Source organism: Rutilus rutilus (assembly GCF_951802725.1).
Source record: "Rutilus rutilus genome assembly, chromosome: 1".
Taxonomy (NCBI): Eukaryota; Metazoa; Chordata; class Actinopteri; order Cypriniformes; family Leuciscidae; genus Rutilus; species Rutilus rutilus.
In genome coordinates, this window is record NC_140209.1 from 35,321,584 (window position 1) to 35,335,890 (window position 14,307).

The 14,307-nt window shown below is 35.9% G+C and overlaps 1 protein-coding gene across 1 annotated transcript; it reads left to right on the forward strand.

The window, feature by feature from the left end:
• The first annotated feature begins 7,154 nt into the window (after positions 1 to 7,154).
• LOC311300689 (uncharacterized protein) lies at positions 7,155 to 10,891 on the forward strand. Its single transcript, XM_084425132.1, has 12 exons — positions 7,155 to 7,178; positions 7,376 to 7,433; positions 7,530 to 7,555; positions 7,809 to 7,833; positions 7,929 to 7,963; positions 8,062 to 8,187; positions 8,281 to 8,486; positions 8,583 to 8,677; positions 8,793 to 8,908; positions 9,929 to 10,069; positions 10,151 to 10,225; positions 10,638 to 10,891. Exons 2-12 carry the CDS (start codon positions 7,397 to 7,399, stop codon positions 10,836 to 10,838), a joined length of 1,083 nt encoding a protein of 360 aa, XP_084281258.1. The 5' UTR covers positions 7,155 to 7,178; positions 7,376 to 7,396; the 3' UTR covers positions 10,839 to 10,891.
• Positions 10,892 to 14,307: the final 3,416 nt, after the last annotated feature.

Consider the following 14,307-nt stretch of genomic DNA (forward strand, 5'->3'; position numbering starts at 1 on the left):
TTAATACTCTTGTTATGTCTTTTGTGTCATGTATTTCAGGCAATCAAAACACGATTTGCATGTGTTCTTGAGGATAAAGATGCTCTACTGACTGCTGCAACCCTACCCAAGTTTAAGTTACGTTGGCTGCGTGACCAGGAGAATAAGGACCTGGTAAAAGCAAGTCTAGTAGCAGAATGCAGAGAATGTGCCAGAGCAGGATCAGCACCCAGGGGAAACCCCAACAACACAGCACCAGCCATCTAGCAAAGAGGATGAATTCTTTTGCTGTGATGGGAGTGAGGAGGATGCCTATGTCTCTGTTGAAAATGAAGTAGCTGATTACTTCAGATTAGGAGCCACAGGGATGGACGCTCTGAATCAGTTTCCCTTAATAAAGAGAGTATCACTTAAATATAATGCAGCCACTACATCCAGTGCCCCGGTGGAAAGACTCTTTAGCCTTGGAAACCTGATTCTCTCTCCAAAGAGAAATAGGCTCTCAGACCAAAAGTTTCAGAAGCTTCTCCTCTTGAGGTACAATAACTGGTTTGGGAGCTAGCAATGTTGTGGCTACTGGTCAGAGGTGAGAGATGAGACTTGTTAGCCCATTTTAACATTTGTTGAGAATCTCTTCTCTTTATCTCTATTTAGCTTTGCCATGAGGCATGTTTGTTAAACCATTTTGTTAAGCTTTTGTTAAATCACATATTCAATTATATGCAGCACCTCAAGGCACCTTTGTTTTCTCTTCTAATCAGTGTTAATACTGTAGGCCAATCACTTTTATTTTATTGGGCCTAATGTGGTAAAAAAAAAAAAAAAAGACAGTTGTTATTTCGTTTCAAGTCTTAAAAGGGACTTTTGTACTACTGCTTGATTTGAAGGCCTGTTATCCTGTTGATTAGGCTACAATAAATAGGTCTAAAAATTGTTTGTGTTTGACTGTTCAGTACTGTTCATATTTACATTTAAAAAGCAGACATAAAAGTGACTTAAAAGTTACTTTCCCCTTGTAACTAATTACTTTTGATGTACAGTAATTGGTAATTCAGTTACTTTTAAAAGAAGTAACTGTAACTAATTACAAATTTTCAGTAACTTGCCCAACACTGCACATGACAAAAACATGATGTCACATGTCATTCTTTCACAAGACAAAGCAATGGGCGTGTAGTGTTTCTTCACAAAGTGACTTTGCCAGTTACTGGCCTGAATAATACAGCGTTTTTAATGTGAACTTGTGAACTGGGATTGTTTTGACAATGTTTCCGTCTGTATGCGAAAAAAACAAAGGATTTTTTTATTTATTTTTTGCTTTAGAACATTGCTGTCATGTAAACATATCCTAAGATTGCTGTTTATATATATTTTTGTTAATAATGACAGAACAATTTATAATTTCAGTTAATTTAATTAATTTTCCTTTAAATGAGCTATTGGGCAGTCAGAAACAAGGTTTTTGTATACTGTGAGTGAACATACCATTCAAAAGTTTGGGATCAGTAAGATTTATATACTTTATTTCGGCAAGGATGCATTCAGTTGATCAAAAGTGACAGAAACGACTTTTACATTGTTTACATTGCATTTAACCAGCTTCGGCTTTTAACAAAGAACAATAAGGAAAAGGAACACAAAATGTGTTTATTACTACAGGGGAGCATGAAGAGAAATATCTGATAAAATATTTTTTTGTTCGAAAGAAAAAATGCAATGGAAACAATGCAAACAATTACACAACAAGATATCTCGCACATCCAAATATTAGCACCATATTTTATTTTGCAGTAAATGAAGTTAGTATCTTATGTTTTTCCTTACACCAAACTGTTTCCTGATGCATTGCAGACTACAGGGTCACAATAAAGCTTATAGCCTGCTTCAGAGCTGAAGTGCATCTTTATATGTAATTTGATAATTCTGTTGAAATATGGTTAAAGTGTAGTGCCGAATGTTTTTTAATATATTTGTAATTACACATTTGCAATAATAAAGTTTAAAATTTAGTACATTTAGAATATATTAACTTTAAATGTAATATGGAATAACACTCAAATTATAATCAAGTAGGCCATACTTTACATGTACTTTAGTGTGTTAGTCAGCACATCAAAATAAGTGCACTTCTTTAAAGCACGACAAAAGACTTAAGACTCCAACGTAAAACTTTTAATTTATCATTACAAAGTTCAAGTTCAAAGTTCAAAAGTGAAAGAAAACTGAAACAGTCATGAAAGCGTAAGTGGCCTTTTATTTCATTAATATTACATCATCTGCAATTATTTTTAATTTTTTTTACTTTTAAGATTTGAGCACACTACAAGTGCACATTATAGAAATACTGGGATTTAAAAATAATAATACTAATAAATTCTCAAGAATCCAGAATTTCCAGATGGCAGTCTATTCAAACAGGGATCTTGAACGAAGTCAACCATCAAGTTGAACAGGTTTTGATTGCCTTAAGTATTTTTTTTTTCTGTGCAAAAGTGCACTTCACAAGTGAAACTGAATCTAGTCAGACCCAGATCAATTCACTTTACTTTTTACTTGTCATGTTTGTGTGATTCACTACATGAATACCATAGCTACAGTACAAGGAGATAAATAAGCATTTGAAAAAATCTCCACCGAATGATTATTGGGACACATCCTAACACTTTTTGACTTTCTCAGTTTGTGTAAATCCACTTGGGGTTCAGATCATTTATTTTTCCCACATGTCTAGTACAATTATGTGGTTTTGTTTCAGTGTATACTTTTTTCTTGATTTAACCCGAAAGAATGGAAGTGAAAGGTGGTGCACGTTGTAACATGATCATAAAACAGATTAAAATGTTATTTGATCTAATAAAAAAAATATACAAAACAAATTAAAATAATTTGTCGATAAATAATTATTAATCAATAATATCCACAAAATCACAATCACACAAAAAACACAGCTATACAGCATAGTTCAAAACATAATAATAATGAATAATTTCTGAACATTGACTCTGTCTTTATTCACCTTTTTCTCAAGGTTTCTCAATAGAATTCATAAAAGTATAGAATAGAATAGCATAGTTCTAATAGTTCACCTGCGCAACTGGGATTTAAAGTGTCTTCTGCTGGTTAGATAAGCATTATAGTGCAGCAGATTAGTAAAAAAAATCGTTCACTTTGGTATACAAGCATGAAATTTGGCACAGATACTCTCTAAGGGCCACTATTTTGGAAAAAGGCATTGGCCACTCAAAAATTCAATATGGCGGCCATTTTTCAAGATGCCCGCTATTGCTATTCAATGCTTATTATATCAATTATTCAAACAGTGATCCAAGCTTAACATTTGATACAAATACTCTCTAAAGGACATCAAGAAAAATTCAAGATGGCCACCATTTTTAAAGATGACCACCGTTCCTGTCGAATATTAATTATTTCAATTGTTCAAATGGTGATGCAAGCATACAATTAGGCAGAAATACTCTTCAAGGAACACTCTTTTGGAAAAAGGTATGTGCCACTCAAAAATTCAGGATGGCCACCATTTTCAAGATGGCCACCATTTCTGTCAAATAGTCATAATGTCTGCTTTGTCTGCCTCCTCTCCTTTGACCAGATTAGTTAAACTTGCCAGGGATATAAAATCCGCGCCGGCATAGCTCTCAGGTTCATTGGAGTACACAAGCCTCTCCACCACGGCAAGGTGTAGTCCACAGAGAGGAAGGGCCACTGTTAGAAAAAGGATACGCTGCTGGTATAGGTTGCACATATCTGCGAGACGGAAGGCGGAAGGACCATCACAATTGAGACTGGTTTCATCATTATAGGTGATCAGTTCAGAAAGAGCCATAGGAAAGAATGCTGGTTGAATCGTTTCACTCTGTGACTCTTTCTCAAGCCTTCTGAGGTGGAGTTTCTCTCTGTTGTAAAGATGAATGAGACACAAATGATGGTATTTCAGCTCCTGGGCATTGGCATCAGCACCACTTAGTTGAGACAATAATTTAGCTTTTTTGAGTGTTTGTGCACATTCATGTAGTCTGTCATTCAGGTGCATTGTCATTACCTGACGTAGGTCAGATTCAGGAGATATGTTATCACAAAGAAAGCAAACCTGATCGTCTAGACTTTTTTGCATCATGGTTCTGCGACGCTTTGTTTAGCCTTTATCTCACTACATTGTTGCTTCTGGACACGAAGTAACTTTGTGTTGTTGAACCGAAGTGGACAATTGTAATGATACTTCGCTTGGTTCCTTCTCAAAGTAGCTTCTATACCACCACCTTCATCCAGTCGTTCCAGATCCAGGGTCATTGGCATTTTGTTCATCTTGTGAAAGAGTGGAATGTTGGTGGCAATCATTTTATAGCCATCATGTTCAGAAACATGATGGGTACGTGGTGATTGGAGGGGTTCCTTTGTGTCTGTCTGACAAAGACAACATTTCATCCAATCAGTTGGCCTCTTCGCTGACATGGGATTTTCATTTGCCATTTTGGGGGTTTGTTGTCTGATTAAGGCAGAGGGGTTATCCTTTTACCACCTCAATCATAGACATAGTACACATTCAGGTATGGGATACAACTAGGTACGGGTCACCTACACCTAGCCCGATCAATCATCCAGTGCCATTTAAGTCCTGTGTGATCTGATTTCACAAAATGTTATGCCTACATCACTGTTTGAACAATTGACAATGAGCATTTGACAGAAATAGGGGCCATCTTGAAAAAATGGCCGCCATGGTGAATTTTTGGGTGGCCCAAAAAGTGACCCTTAGAGAGTATCTGTGCCAAATTCCATGTTTGTATACCAATTTGAACGATTCTCTTGAAATATGCCATTAATCTGCTGCACTATTAAAGAACTATCTCAACTGTTAAATAACAGATACAGTATAAGTTTCAAATAATATCAGGTTTGTCTCATTTTAAATAAACAGAAAACAGAGATGAAAAATTAACCTCAGTAAGAAATTTACTTTTGCCATGGTTAAATAAATGTTCAGTTATATCTTCCAAAGATTAAAAAAAATATATATATTTTTTTTTTTGGCACAACTTTTTCTCTATAGTGTTGATATGGCAATTAGTAAATACACTAAGTTTCGTCATGCTAGCATGTGTGGAAAGTTTTAAACCATATATGTCATTCCTGTTCGTTTGTGCCCCGCTCACCCCTAGACACATGATTACTGAGTTTCCGTCAACTGATAAGCAGGTCTGTAAATTATAAGTAGTAGTTTCTAAAAGTTACAGTGTCTTTTTCTCAAGGGCTTCGTGTTAATGCTCCGCACGTATGGTATCATTTTCTTTGTACTGGGCCACTGACAATCAATGCAGCAGTGATTCCTGACATTTCTAAGATGATTTGATGGTTTGATGCTACCTATAATTACTGATTTTGTTTGTCACTCTGAAAAGAAGTCTTTCTGCACAAGTGCACATCTGGAATCTGGAAAATCCATTGCCAGATTAGTTTTTTTAATTACATTTTTTTTTACCCCTGGTTTCACAAGCAAGGTTCCCGCATATTCACAGACTTCTTTAAACTGAAAGCAATCTGCACTGTCAAATCTTAAAATATGTCAGTGCCATTGGTTTGTCTCAAGATGCACACACATGTTTTGTTTGGTTTTTTTCTAAGGCACCTTTATTAAACCTAAATGTCCTAATTGAGCTAAGGCCTAATAATATACTCTAAGCCCTGTCTGTGAAACCAGGGGCTGTTGCATAAACTGCTAAGAATAGTCTTAAAAGCTAGTCATCAAATGTTTTTTTTTTTTTTTTTATGTTTTTTTTATAGACTGTTCATAACTTTTTTAAATCAGTTACATAGATTGGTCTAATTTGATACCAAAAAGTAAGACTGCTTGCCCCTTGGCAAACTACTATTTGGTTCTATATATCTTAAGACACAGTCTTAACATAATGGCTATATGTTTATGCAATATTATTCATTTTGGTCCTTAATCAAAAATTCCATCACAGATTGTTTGAATAATCAATCATTTCTTGCTTTTTTTAATAGTTTCACTGATATGTTCACACTAGTTTGTTACAATGCTGTCATTTATGTTTGATTAGCATAATTTCACCTAGTTCAACTGAACAAAACAGACAAAGCAATGTTCTCAGTTATAATCTTATGCAAGAGGATGTTGTAAAAACAGCTATGCCAGACATTTCAGCTAACATATCAACACGTCTCCTCAATGGGTTCTAAAAGCAACAGTTCATCTATTGTATAAGTCTGTTGTATAGTTCAAGTGGGTTGCAGCTGAAAGCAGGTTAGACAATCTAAACTGGTTTAGTCTGTTGATGGTATGATCTATTAATGGCTTTTGTACAGTAAATGGCAGGCGCCAGAACCAGGCACCAGGCACTCATTGTAACACATCCAGACTTGTGTCAACAAGTGTGAAGTCAAATTAAACTGCTTCCAAATACACATTCAATAGAGCACTTCATGTAATTATGCACGGTTTATACACTACTGATGCATAGCAGGGTTCATTTGTTTTATTAGCTACTGTAAATGTCTGCGATTGACCTGTTTAGAATATTCGTGTTGAAGTAGATCACCTCAAAAGGCATTACACTGCATGTTAATGTTTTAAACAGATTATTAATGTTTTAAAAAATGCTGAGTTGTTTGAACCCAAACATGATGGCTTAAAACAACCCAGCATTTTAATGCATCAAAAAATGTAACTAATGTGGCCTTATTGTAAAGTGTTGCAATTTCATAAAAGGACACTGCACATTTATTGACATGAGCACTGTATCCATCATGTAAATTACAGAAGTGTCAACAGTGTAATAATAGACCTAATTACAACTGTAATCAAGCAATATAAGTACCGTAAGTGGATAAATCAATAAGTGGATTTTATACATTTGAACGTTAGTAGCCTACATGTATTTAAAAACGCCGATTAAAGGGGGTCTGTTTAATTTCCAAAGAAAAAGATATGCTGTATATAATTGATGAATCGCAGTTAAAATTTAAAGGAAACTTGCTTCTTTTTTGTTGTGTATGTAATCATGCATCTTGTTTTGCCCATTTCGAGAGCAGCCTAGTTGTTGGTCTTGTTTTGGATTTGCTGACGTGGGTAAGTTGACCCACACCCCTTTGATACCTCAGTTAATAGTGGAACTGCTAGGCTGCTGACTGACACACACGCAGAGAGACTCCTGTCAAAGGTAAGTGCTTGTGTCCTCCTCGCATTCCTGTGTTTGATGTTTGAAAAAACACAAATAAAAAGAAATATATATATATATATTATATGTAGAATAAAGAAGAAGATAATTATTCATCACATTGATCATTAATGCAATTTTTTCCTATGCAAGTTCAGTTTGTTTGAAATAATGCCATTGTTGCATTGTATTTGTTTTAGATCAGGGGTGTCTGTGTGAAAATGGCACACTTACAGCTTTCTGTGCTGTTTGCTTTAGGTAAGAGGAGCTGTTTTTTACTGATCTTAATCACCCAGTGCGAGAAATTATTATTTTTTAAATATATGTTCATGAGTCACACTTTCTCTTTTGTAGGATTCGTCACACTGATAAACGGACAGGTATTTAGCACTTTCTACACAACATTATTTTGTGGATGCTGCTTGTTAAATGTTAGAATCAATAAAAAATGTATCCTTGGTAAATATTTATTCAATCATTTTCCAAGTTTTGCTTGATTGAAAATATAAATGAGTGTTCTTGCACACTAGCTTTGATAGAAAGAAAACTAGCTTGAATGTGGTGATGATGAATCATTTACAATTAACAATGAACAGTTTTATGGATTTGATTTATTTTGTTATTTTTCTTCAGTGTACAGTGGTGGACTTTACAAATGGTGCGTTTTGAATCATTTTTGCCACAAAACTGAATATTCCAGTCAACTCTTTTCTTTCATACATTTCCACAATCATTTTTTATTTATTTTTACAGGCACAGTTTATAATAATGGTTCAGCATGCTCTTCAGTGAGTTTTTATCTTTTGATGCAATATGATGTGTGGGCAATATTAAGTTTCCATATTATGTGACTCATTCCTCACTTGTTTCCCCATTCCTCTTTCAGTTCTCAAATTCAGTGCTCAACAATGTCCTCACCTGTTCAGGGATACAACTTTCAGGCTTATCGCAGGGGAATCTCACTAATCTCAAAGCATTTACTGACTCAGCCTTTGATTTGTACACATTGCTGGTACAGTAAATCTGAATATCAACATATTTCAAACATATTAAAACTGCTCTTAAAAAAAAAGTCACCTATTTAATTTTTTAATCATCCAAACAGAGATCTAGACTTAACGTTAGTCTTGTGGTGAGCTCCATCAATAAGGTCAGGCTCAGTGGGCCAATAGTGGGAGCACTGAGTGATGTGGGTTTTGCAAGGCTCTGGTTCCAAGTGAAGCTCAGTCCATACCTGTCATCTCTGTCCAGAGAGACTCTCTCCTGCCTGAGTCAAAGCAGCAGCCTCACCTGCCTGAGCTTCCAAGCACTGTTTGTATATCCCTAGGCTACATAAATCATGCTAACATTCTCAGATATTTCAGCTATTTGGTGACGAAGAAAATCAACTTAATTTACATTTTACAGGGTACATGATCTAAGCACTCAAATCGGCCCTGAAAGACAAAGAATGGTGTATCAGAACTTCATAAAACCTTTTCTGGCAAGAAATACATCTGACGGTAGGCCTGCTGTATTTTGTGCAATAATATATTTTTTTAGATGTCAGCTATAGGCTACAGTTAAAAGACGAGGTTCTGGCTATGAGTTTGCTGACTTTAGATTTTTTTTCTCAAGCTGGCTGTGTGAAAATTACAACCAACACCACGGATTGGCTTATACGGAACTTTCAATCATTCTCTACTAGCGCAAGTCTGGGAGATTTCACAGCTCTGAAAAAGGACTTTAATGGGGTAAGTAGATAAAACCGAGCAGTTGAATCATAGCATTAAAGCCTGTTCACTCCAAGGACGATAATTATAACGGTAAAGATAGGGCCTTATTTTAACGATCTAAGCGCATGGTCACTTAGGGCATGTCCGAATCCACTTTTTCTAGTTTAATGATGGGAAAAATGGTCGCGCGCTAGGCGCATGATCTAAAAGGGTTGTCCCTATTCTCTTAATGAGTAATGGGTGTGTTTGGGGATTTACGTGAGTTAAACCAATCATCTCCCATTCCCTTTAAATGCCAGTTGCGCTCGCGCCATCACAGATTCGCTATTTACATGACGGAATTTGATAGTGGAAAAAGACCGAACGCGTCTCCAGAGCGCAAACGGAACTGCTCGTGCGCGACGTAAAAGTGCACAAGCAGACCATCTACGGGACAAGCCGGATTTCACCATATCTTTATGTACACAATAATAATCTTTTACATTGAAATCCTTTTATTTTAAATAGGCATGTTTGTGTGCTGCTGCTGCTGTGCGTCCCTGTGTGTTTAATAAGCAGAGTGTACGCGCGTTGTGGACATAGTAAAGCGCTCTTTAAATAACAATATATATATATATATATATATATATATATATATATATATATATATATATATATATATATATATATATATTGTGCCATTGACTTTAGACCAGGTTTCAGCTGGTCAATGGCGCAGTCTATTTCTGTTGCCTCAAAATAGCAACGTGCCAACAATGCGCCAGAACACATTTCGTTTTCAGACCAGCACGCCCATGGGCGCACAAATGGGCACAAGTGCATTTGCTATTTAAACAATGTGGCCCACAAACACATTTACTCACTATTTATCCCCTCAGGGGATTTTTAAGAGGCATTTAGACATTTAGACGTTTAGAATAAACTGAATGTTATCATCCTTTGGTGTGGAAGCTAAATATAGTCGTCATTATAGTTCTCGGTGTGAACGGGCCTTTACTGTTGAGGTCATTCATTTGAATCTGTTTTGTTTCTTTGCAGCTGGATGTCCTAGAGAGACTCAGTCCAGAGCAGAAAGCTGAGCTGATCTTTCAGTTGAATGCAAATGATGCCATCAATAAGACCTTCCAGAGTTTCCTGCCGCCGCAGCCGCCCACGACCATAACTTTTAACATTACCATTGTAAGATATGATGATGATGAAGTCCAATGATGAAACATGAATGAAGAAGATGATGCTAATTCTTGTCATTTCTGTGTGCAGAACCTCGTAGACATCCAGGTATATTTGAGACAACTGGGAAGATTCATCACATCATGTGTGACCATTGCTCAGACAGTAAGTGTGTGTGTGTGTGTGTGTGTGTGTGTGTGTGTGTGTGTGTGTGTGTGTGTGTGTGAAATGAAATAGTATAATAGGCCTATTTAGGCCGGGATTTTTTGAACATATGAATAGTTTGAAATACCAAATGATGAATCAAATTATCTGTATTTATAAAGATTTGCTATTAAATAATCCCAAATGAATAATTCAAAGACATTACATTATTGTGTCAGATGAAAACAAGGAATAGATGTTAAAAAAGGTGGCTTTAGAGTCAATATAATACATATACATAACCTAATCCTATTAACTGCCTCTCTTAGTTTTTCTTGTGCCAGGAGCATCACATTTTTAAAATGCCTTTAACTTAATTGCCTTAATATGCATAAGCCTGTTTGACAGATTTTCTGGGTTTGTTCTCTTTCAGACAGATATAAGCAGTATCAGAAACAAAACGCAAAAGCTTCTGGTGGACTGGGCCCTGAGCACCAACCAAACCTCAATAAATACTTTTAACATCGCCAACATCACTGAATGGCTCCAGATTGTGGTTATTCCTGTGGTGAAGAATTATCTGCAAACTAACCAGACTTTAACTGTCGAAGAAATATCCAAATTTGTTTTGTGAGTAGCACTTCTGTCTGCATTATAAAATTAGAGCACTCAGAAGAAACAGGAGGTAAAAATAAAAAATGATTACAGAAAATTGTTGACCTCTTTTTTTTAAGGCAACACAGGATGCCAACAAAGTGCAAAAAGTCTTTTTAATCCTTATTTTTGTTTTGTTTTCCATTAAAACAAAAAGCAAATCTTATTAAAACATGATAAATTAATTTGTACAAGATGCTAAGAGAACTGTTTTCAGAGAATCTGGAATTAAAGCTAACTTTTGGCCCTCAGCTAAATAAAACTGCATGTAATAAATATATTCTTTGATAACAAGTTTGACTATTTTCCCCCATATCTCTAAGGATTATTTCATATTTGGAAAACAAGACAAACATTCACTGGAAAACAAAACTAAAATGACTAATTAAGAAAAGGATTGGATTGCAGTGTATATATAGGATTGCCACTAGTACATATGTACTACAATTAAAAACATAATTTCCTCACAGCATGTCTGATTTGTTTTAACTAATGCTGTGCTCTTTATAATTTTTTCAGTGATCCAGAACCTCAAACTGCAGATCCTGTCAACATTTGTAAAGTCACCAGCAATAATAGTTCCTGTCTTGTAAGTCTTTCATAAACCACAAGTTTTCATTCTTATGCATAGTTCACCACACCCTGAGCAGGTCCAACAATGTCACACTTAAGAATGTGAAAGATAAAACTACCGCACAATGTTGTTTTGTTCGCATGTAGAAAAACTGGAACACCTAGTACAAGATGCAAATATCTCAAACAGATTTACAGCCCAGATATCAGCTGACTGCAGTTTTGGTATAAAGCTACTTTCTGGTCATTTGCAGATATCGCAGACTGGAGAGAGTCTGGAGAAAGCGATAAATTGTGTTGCTCAATCAAATCTGAGCTTCACTGAGGAAAACCTGCGACTTCTGATCACTAATCTCGCCATACCACTGCAGACACAGATGGAGCAATCCGTAAGGATACAAATTTAACTGGGGGGGGGGGTGTTATATTCAAAGAACTGGCTTTTTTGACAAGACGTAACTTATTTTTGATTCAGGTAACAAGCTCATCTCAGAGCAACCTCACAGCCTTGTTTGCAGAACTTCCAGCTGAAAGCTTCACATCTGGAAATCTTGCTGATGTGGAGTTCATGAGATTCTGGTTCCAAATCAAGATGAAGCCTCTGCTGCCCAAAATTTCAAGAGAATTCCTGTCTTGCCTCGCCACCCGTAACTTCAGCTGTCAGGCCTACAACGCCCTGTATGTTCCTCACATTCCGTTCAGCTGATATCTGAATTCACTTTCTGGATGTATGCGGATCCAGAAACACTATGGAAGCCCGTTTCCGCCATAGTTGAGTAAAAAATATAATTCTGTAAGACATAATAATGAGAAACGTTCTCATAATTATGACTTAAGTATCTCATTATATTGAGAAAGTTTCTCGTAATGAGTTATTTTGTCGCACTTCTACGCATGCGCAAAGCAGTGGAGCAGAAGGGAGTGCCACGCTAGCGACATCCGCTGGTCAAAGCCGTGTAAATGCATCACAGCAAACATTGCACGCTCTGCAGTGAATAACATTAATGATACATTATCAGTATATGAGACCGGCTGCCATACTAGATAGTATTTTATTCATTTGTAATATTCATTTGTATTTTTGTGTATGAACAAGCAGCAACACAGAAGGGTGATCCATGGATTTCAAATATTTCAAGATAAACTGATGATTTTTAATTGATGTTATTTAATGATACTACAGATTGCACTTCGTAGATCACACTGACTTTAATGAAAACAACTGTTTTGCAGAGCGTGCCATGTTTTCTGTGATGCATTTACACGGCTTTGAACAGCGGATGTCGCTAGCTAACCCTTCTGCCCCGCTGCTTTGCGCATGCGTAGAAGTGCGACAAAATAAGTCCTTACGAGAAAGTTTATCATTATCATATGTTAAGTTATTATTACGAGAAAGTTTCTCATTATTATGAGATACTAAGTCATTATTATGAGAAACTTTCTCAATATAATGAGATACTAATTAATAATTATGAGAAAGTGAATTATCTTTCTATATAAGTTATTATATAAGTTAAGTCTCATTATTAGGACTTAAAAAATCTTCTTTTTTTACTCAACCGCGGTGGAAACGAGCTTCAATAATATACAAAAATTCAAAATAATGAATAATAAAAAACGAATAAAAATAACATAAACAAGATAATAGCAATAGTGACAATAGAAATTATTATTAAATTAACCTATTACAAACACGTTATTGTTTGTTTTCTGCCTTCTAAAATATCTTGGTACTATTTCGGTGTGGCTAAAATTGATTCAGTTTGTGAGTGAACTGTCTGAGTGAATCAAATTGAATCACGATTTCATTAATTTGCAAATCTGGCAACACTAGTTAAGGAAAACACACATGACATAATTGTATCAATGAAAATGATTCTCAAGTCAGTGAACGGTAATCTCCATTGACATAATATTGTATTGTGGCACCGCAGTATTTCACTGGGACTTGTAAAAAGGATCTAGTGATGCCCCTGAGAAATGTGCTTGTCAAAAATACTTTTGTAATCGCTATCCTCTTACATCCTCTGTCTTATTTCTGCAGTTTTGTGGGGCTAAATAATAATTTAGGACTGATGAACAATGCAACACAGGGATGGATCCTCAACGACTTCATTGTTCCTTTCCTGTCACAACGTCAAAACACAAGTAGATGTTATTTATCATTCTATTTAACAGACACATTAAGAGTATTGTTAGACTCTTCATCATTTTTAATTTGACACATAATAGGCTACTTTACAGGACTCCATATAAAGAACTCAGTTTTTTCATGTTGTCGTTTCAGGTGTCGATTGCACGTTGCCATTTTACAACAGTTCGGACTTCATCCTGCAAAACTTTGGCGGTTTCTTTCCGTTCGCACAGCTTCAAGTTCTTTCAAAATTGAACCGCAATTTTTCAGCTGTGAGTCAAACGTTTTTGCTGTTAGTGATGATTCGAGTAAAGACTGACTGAACTCATATATAAAAGCTTTGTATGTGTGCCAGTGAAGCTTGTGTCTCATGTCGTCTGCAGGTGGACGTGCTTCCTTTTCTCACACCGGTGCAACTGGATGAACTGGTGTTCAGTCCTCCCGCTTCACCAACAGACCGAACGAACATCCTCACAAGAGTCTTTGACTTCCTTCTTCAAGCCCCTAACAGAGACAAACTAAACAACTTCCTCCCCTCTCTTCAGACTCAGGCCAGAAAGGTGCATACTGCCACAATTTAGATGTAACCTGTGTAGAAATAGCCTACTTCATTTAATAATAATGATATTTAAAAATATTTAAAACAAAATTAGTATTACTATTATTGATGTTGTTGTTTGTTTATGTATCAACTTTATTATCCATTTTGTTCCTGTCCAACAATGTAATGTTTTCTCTTTTG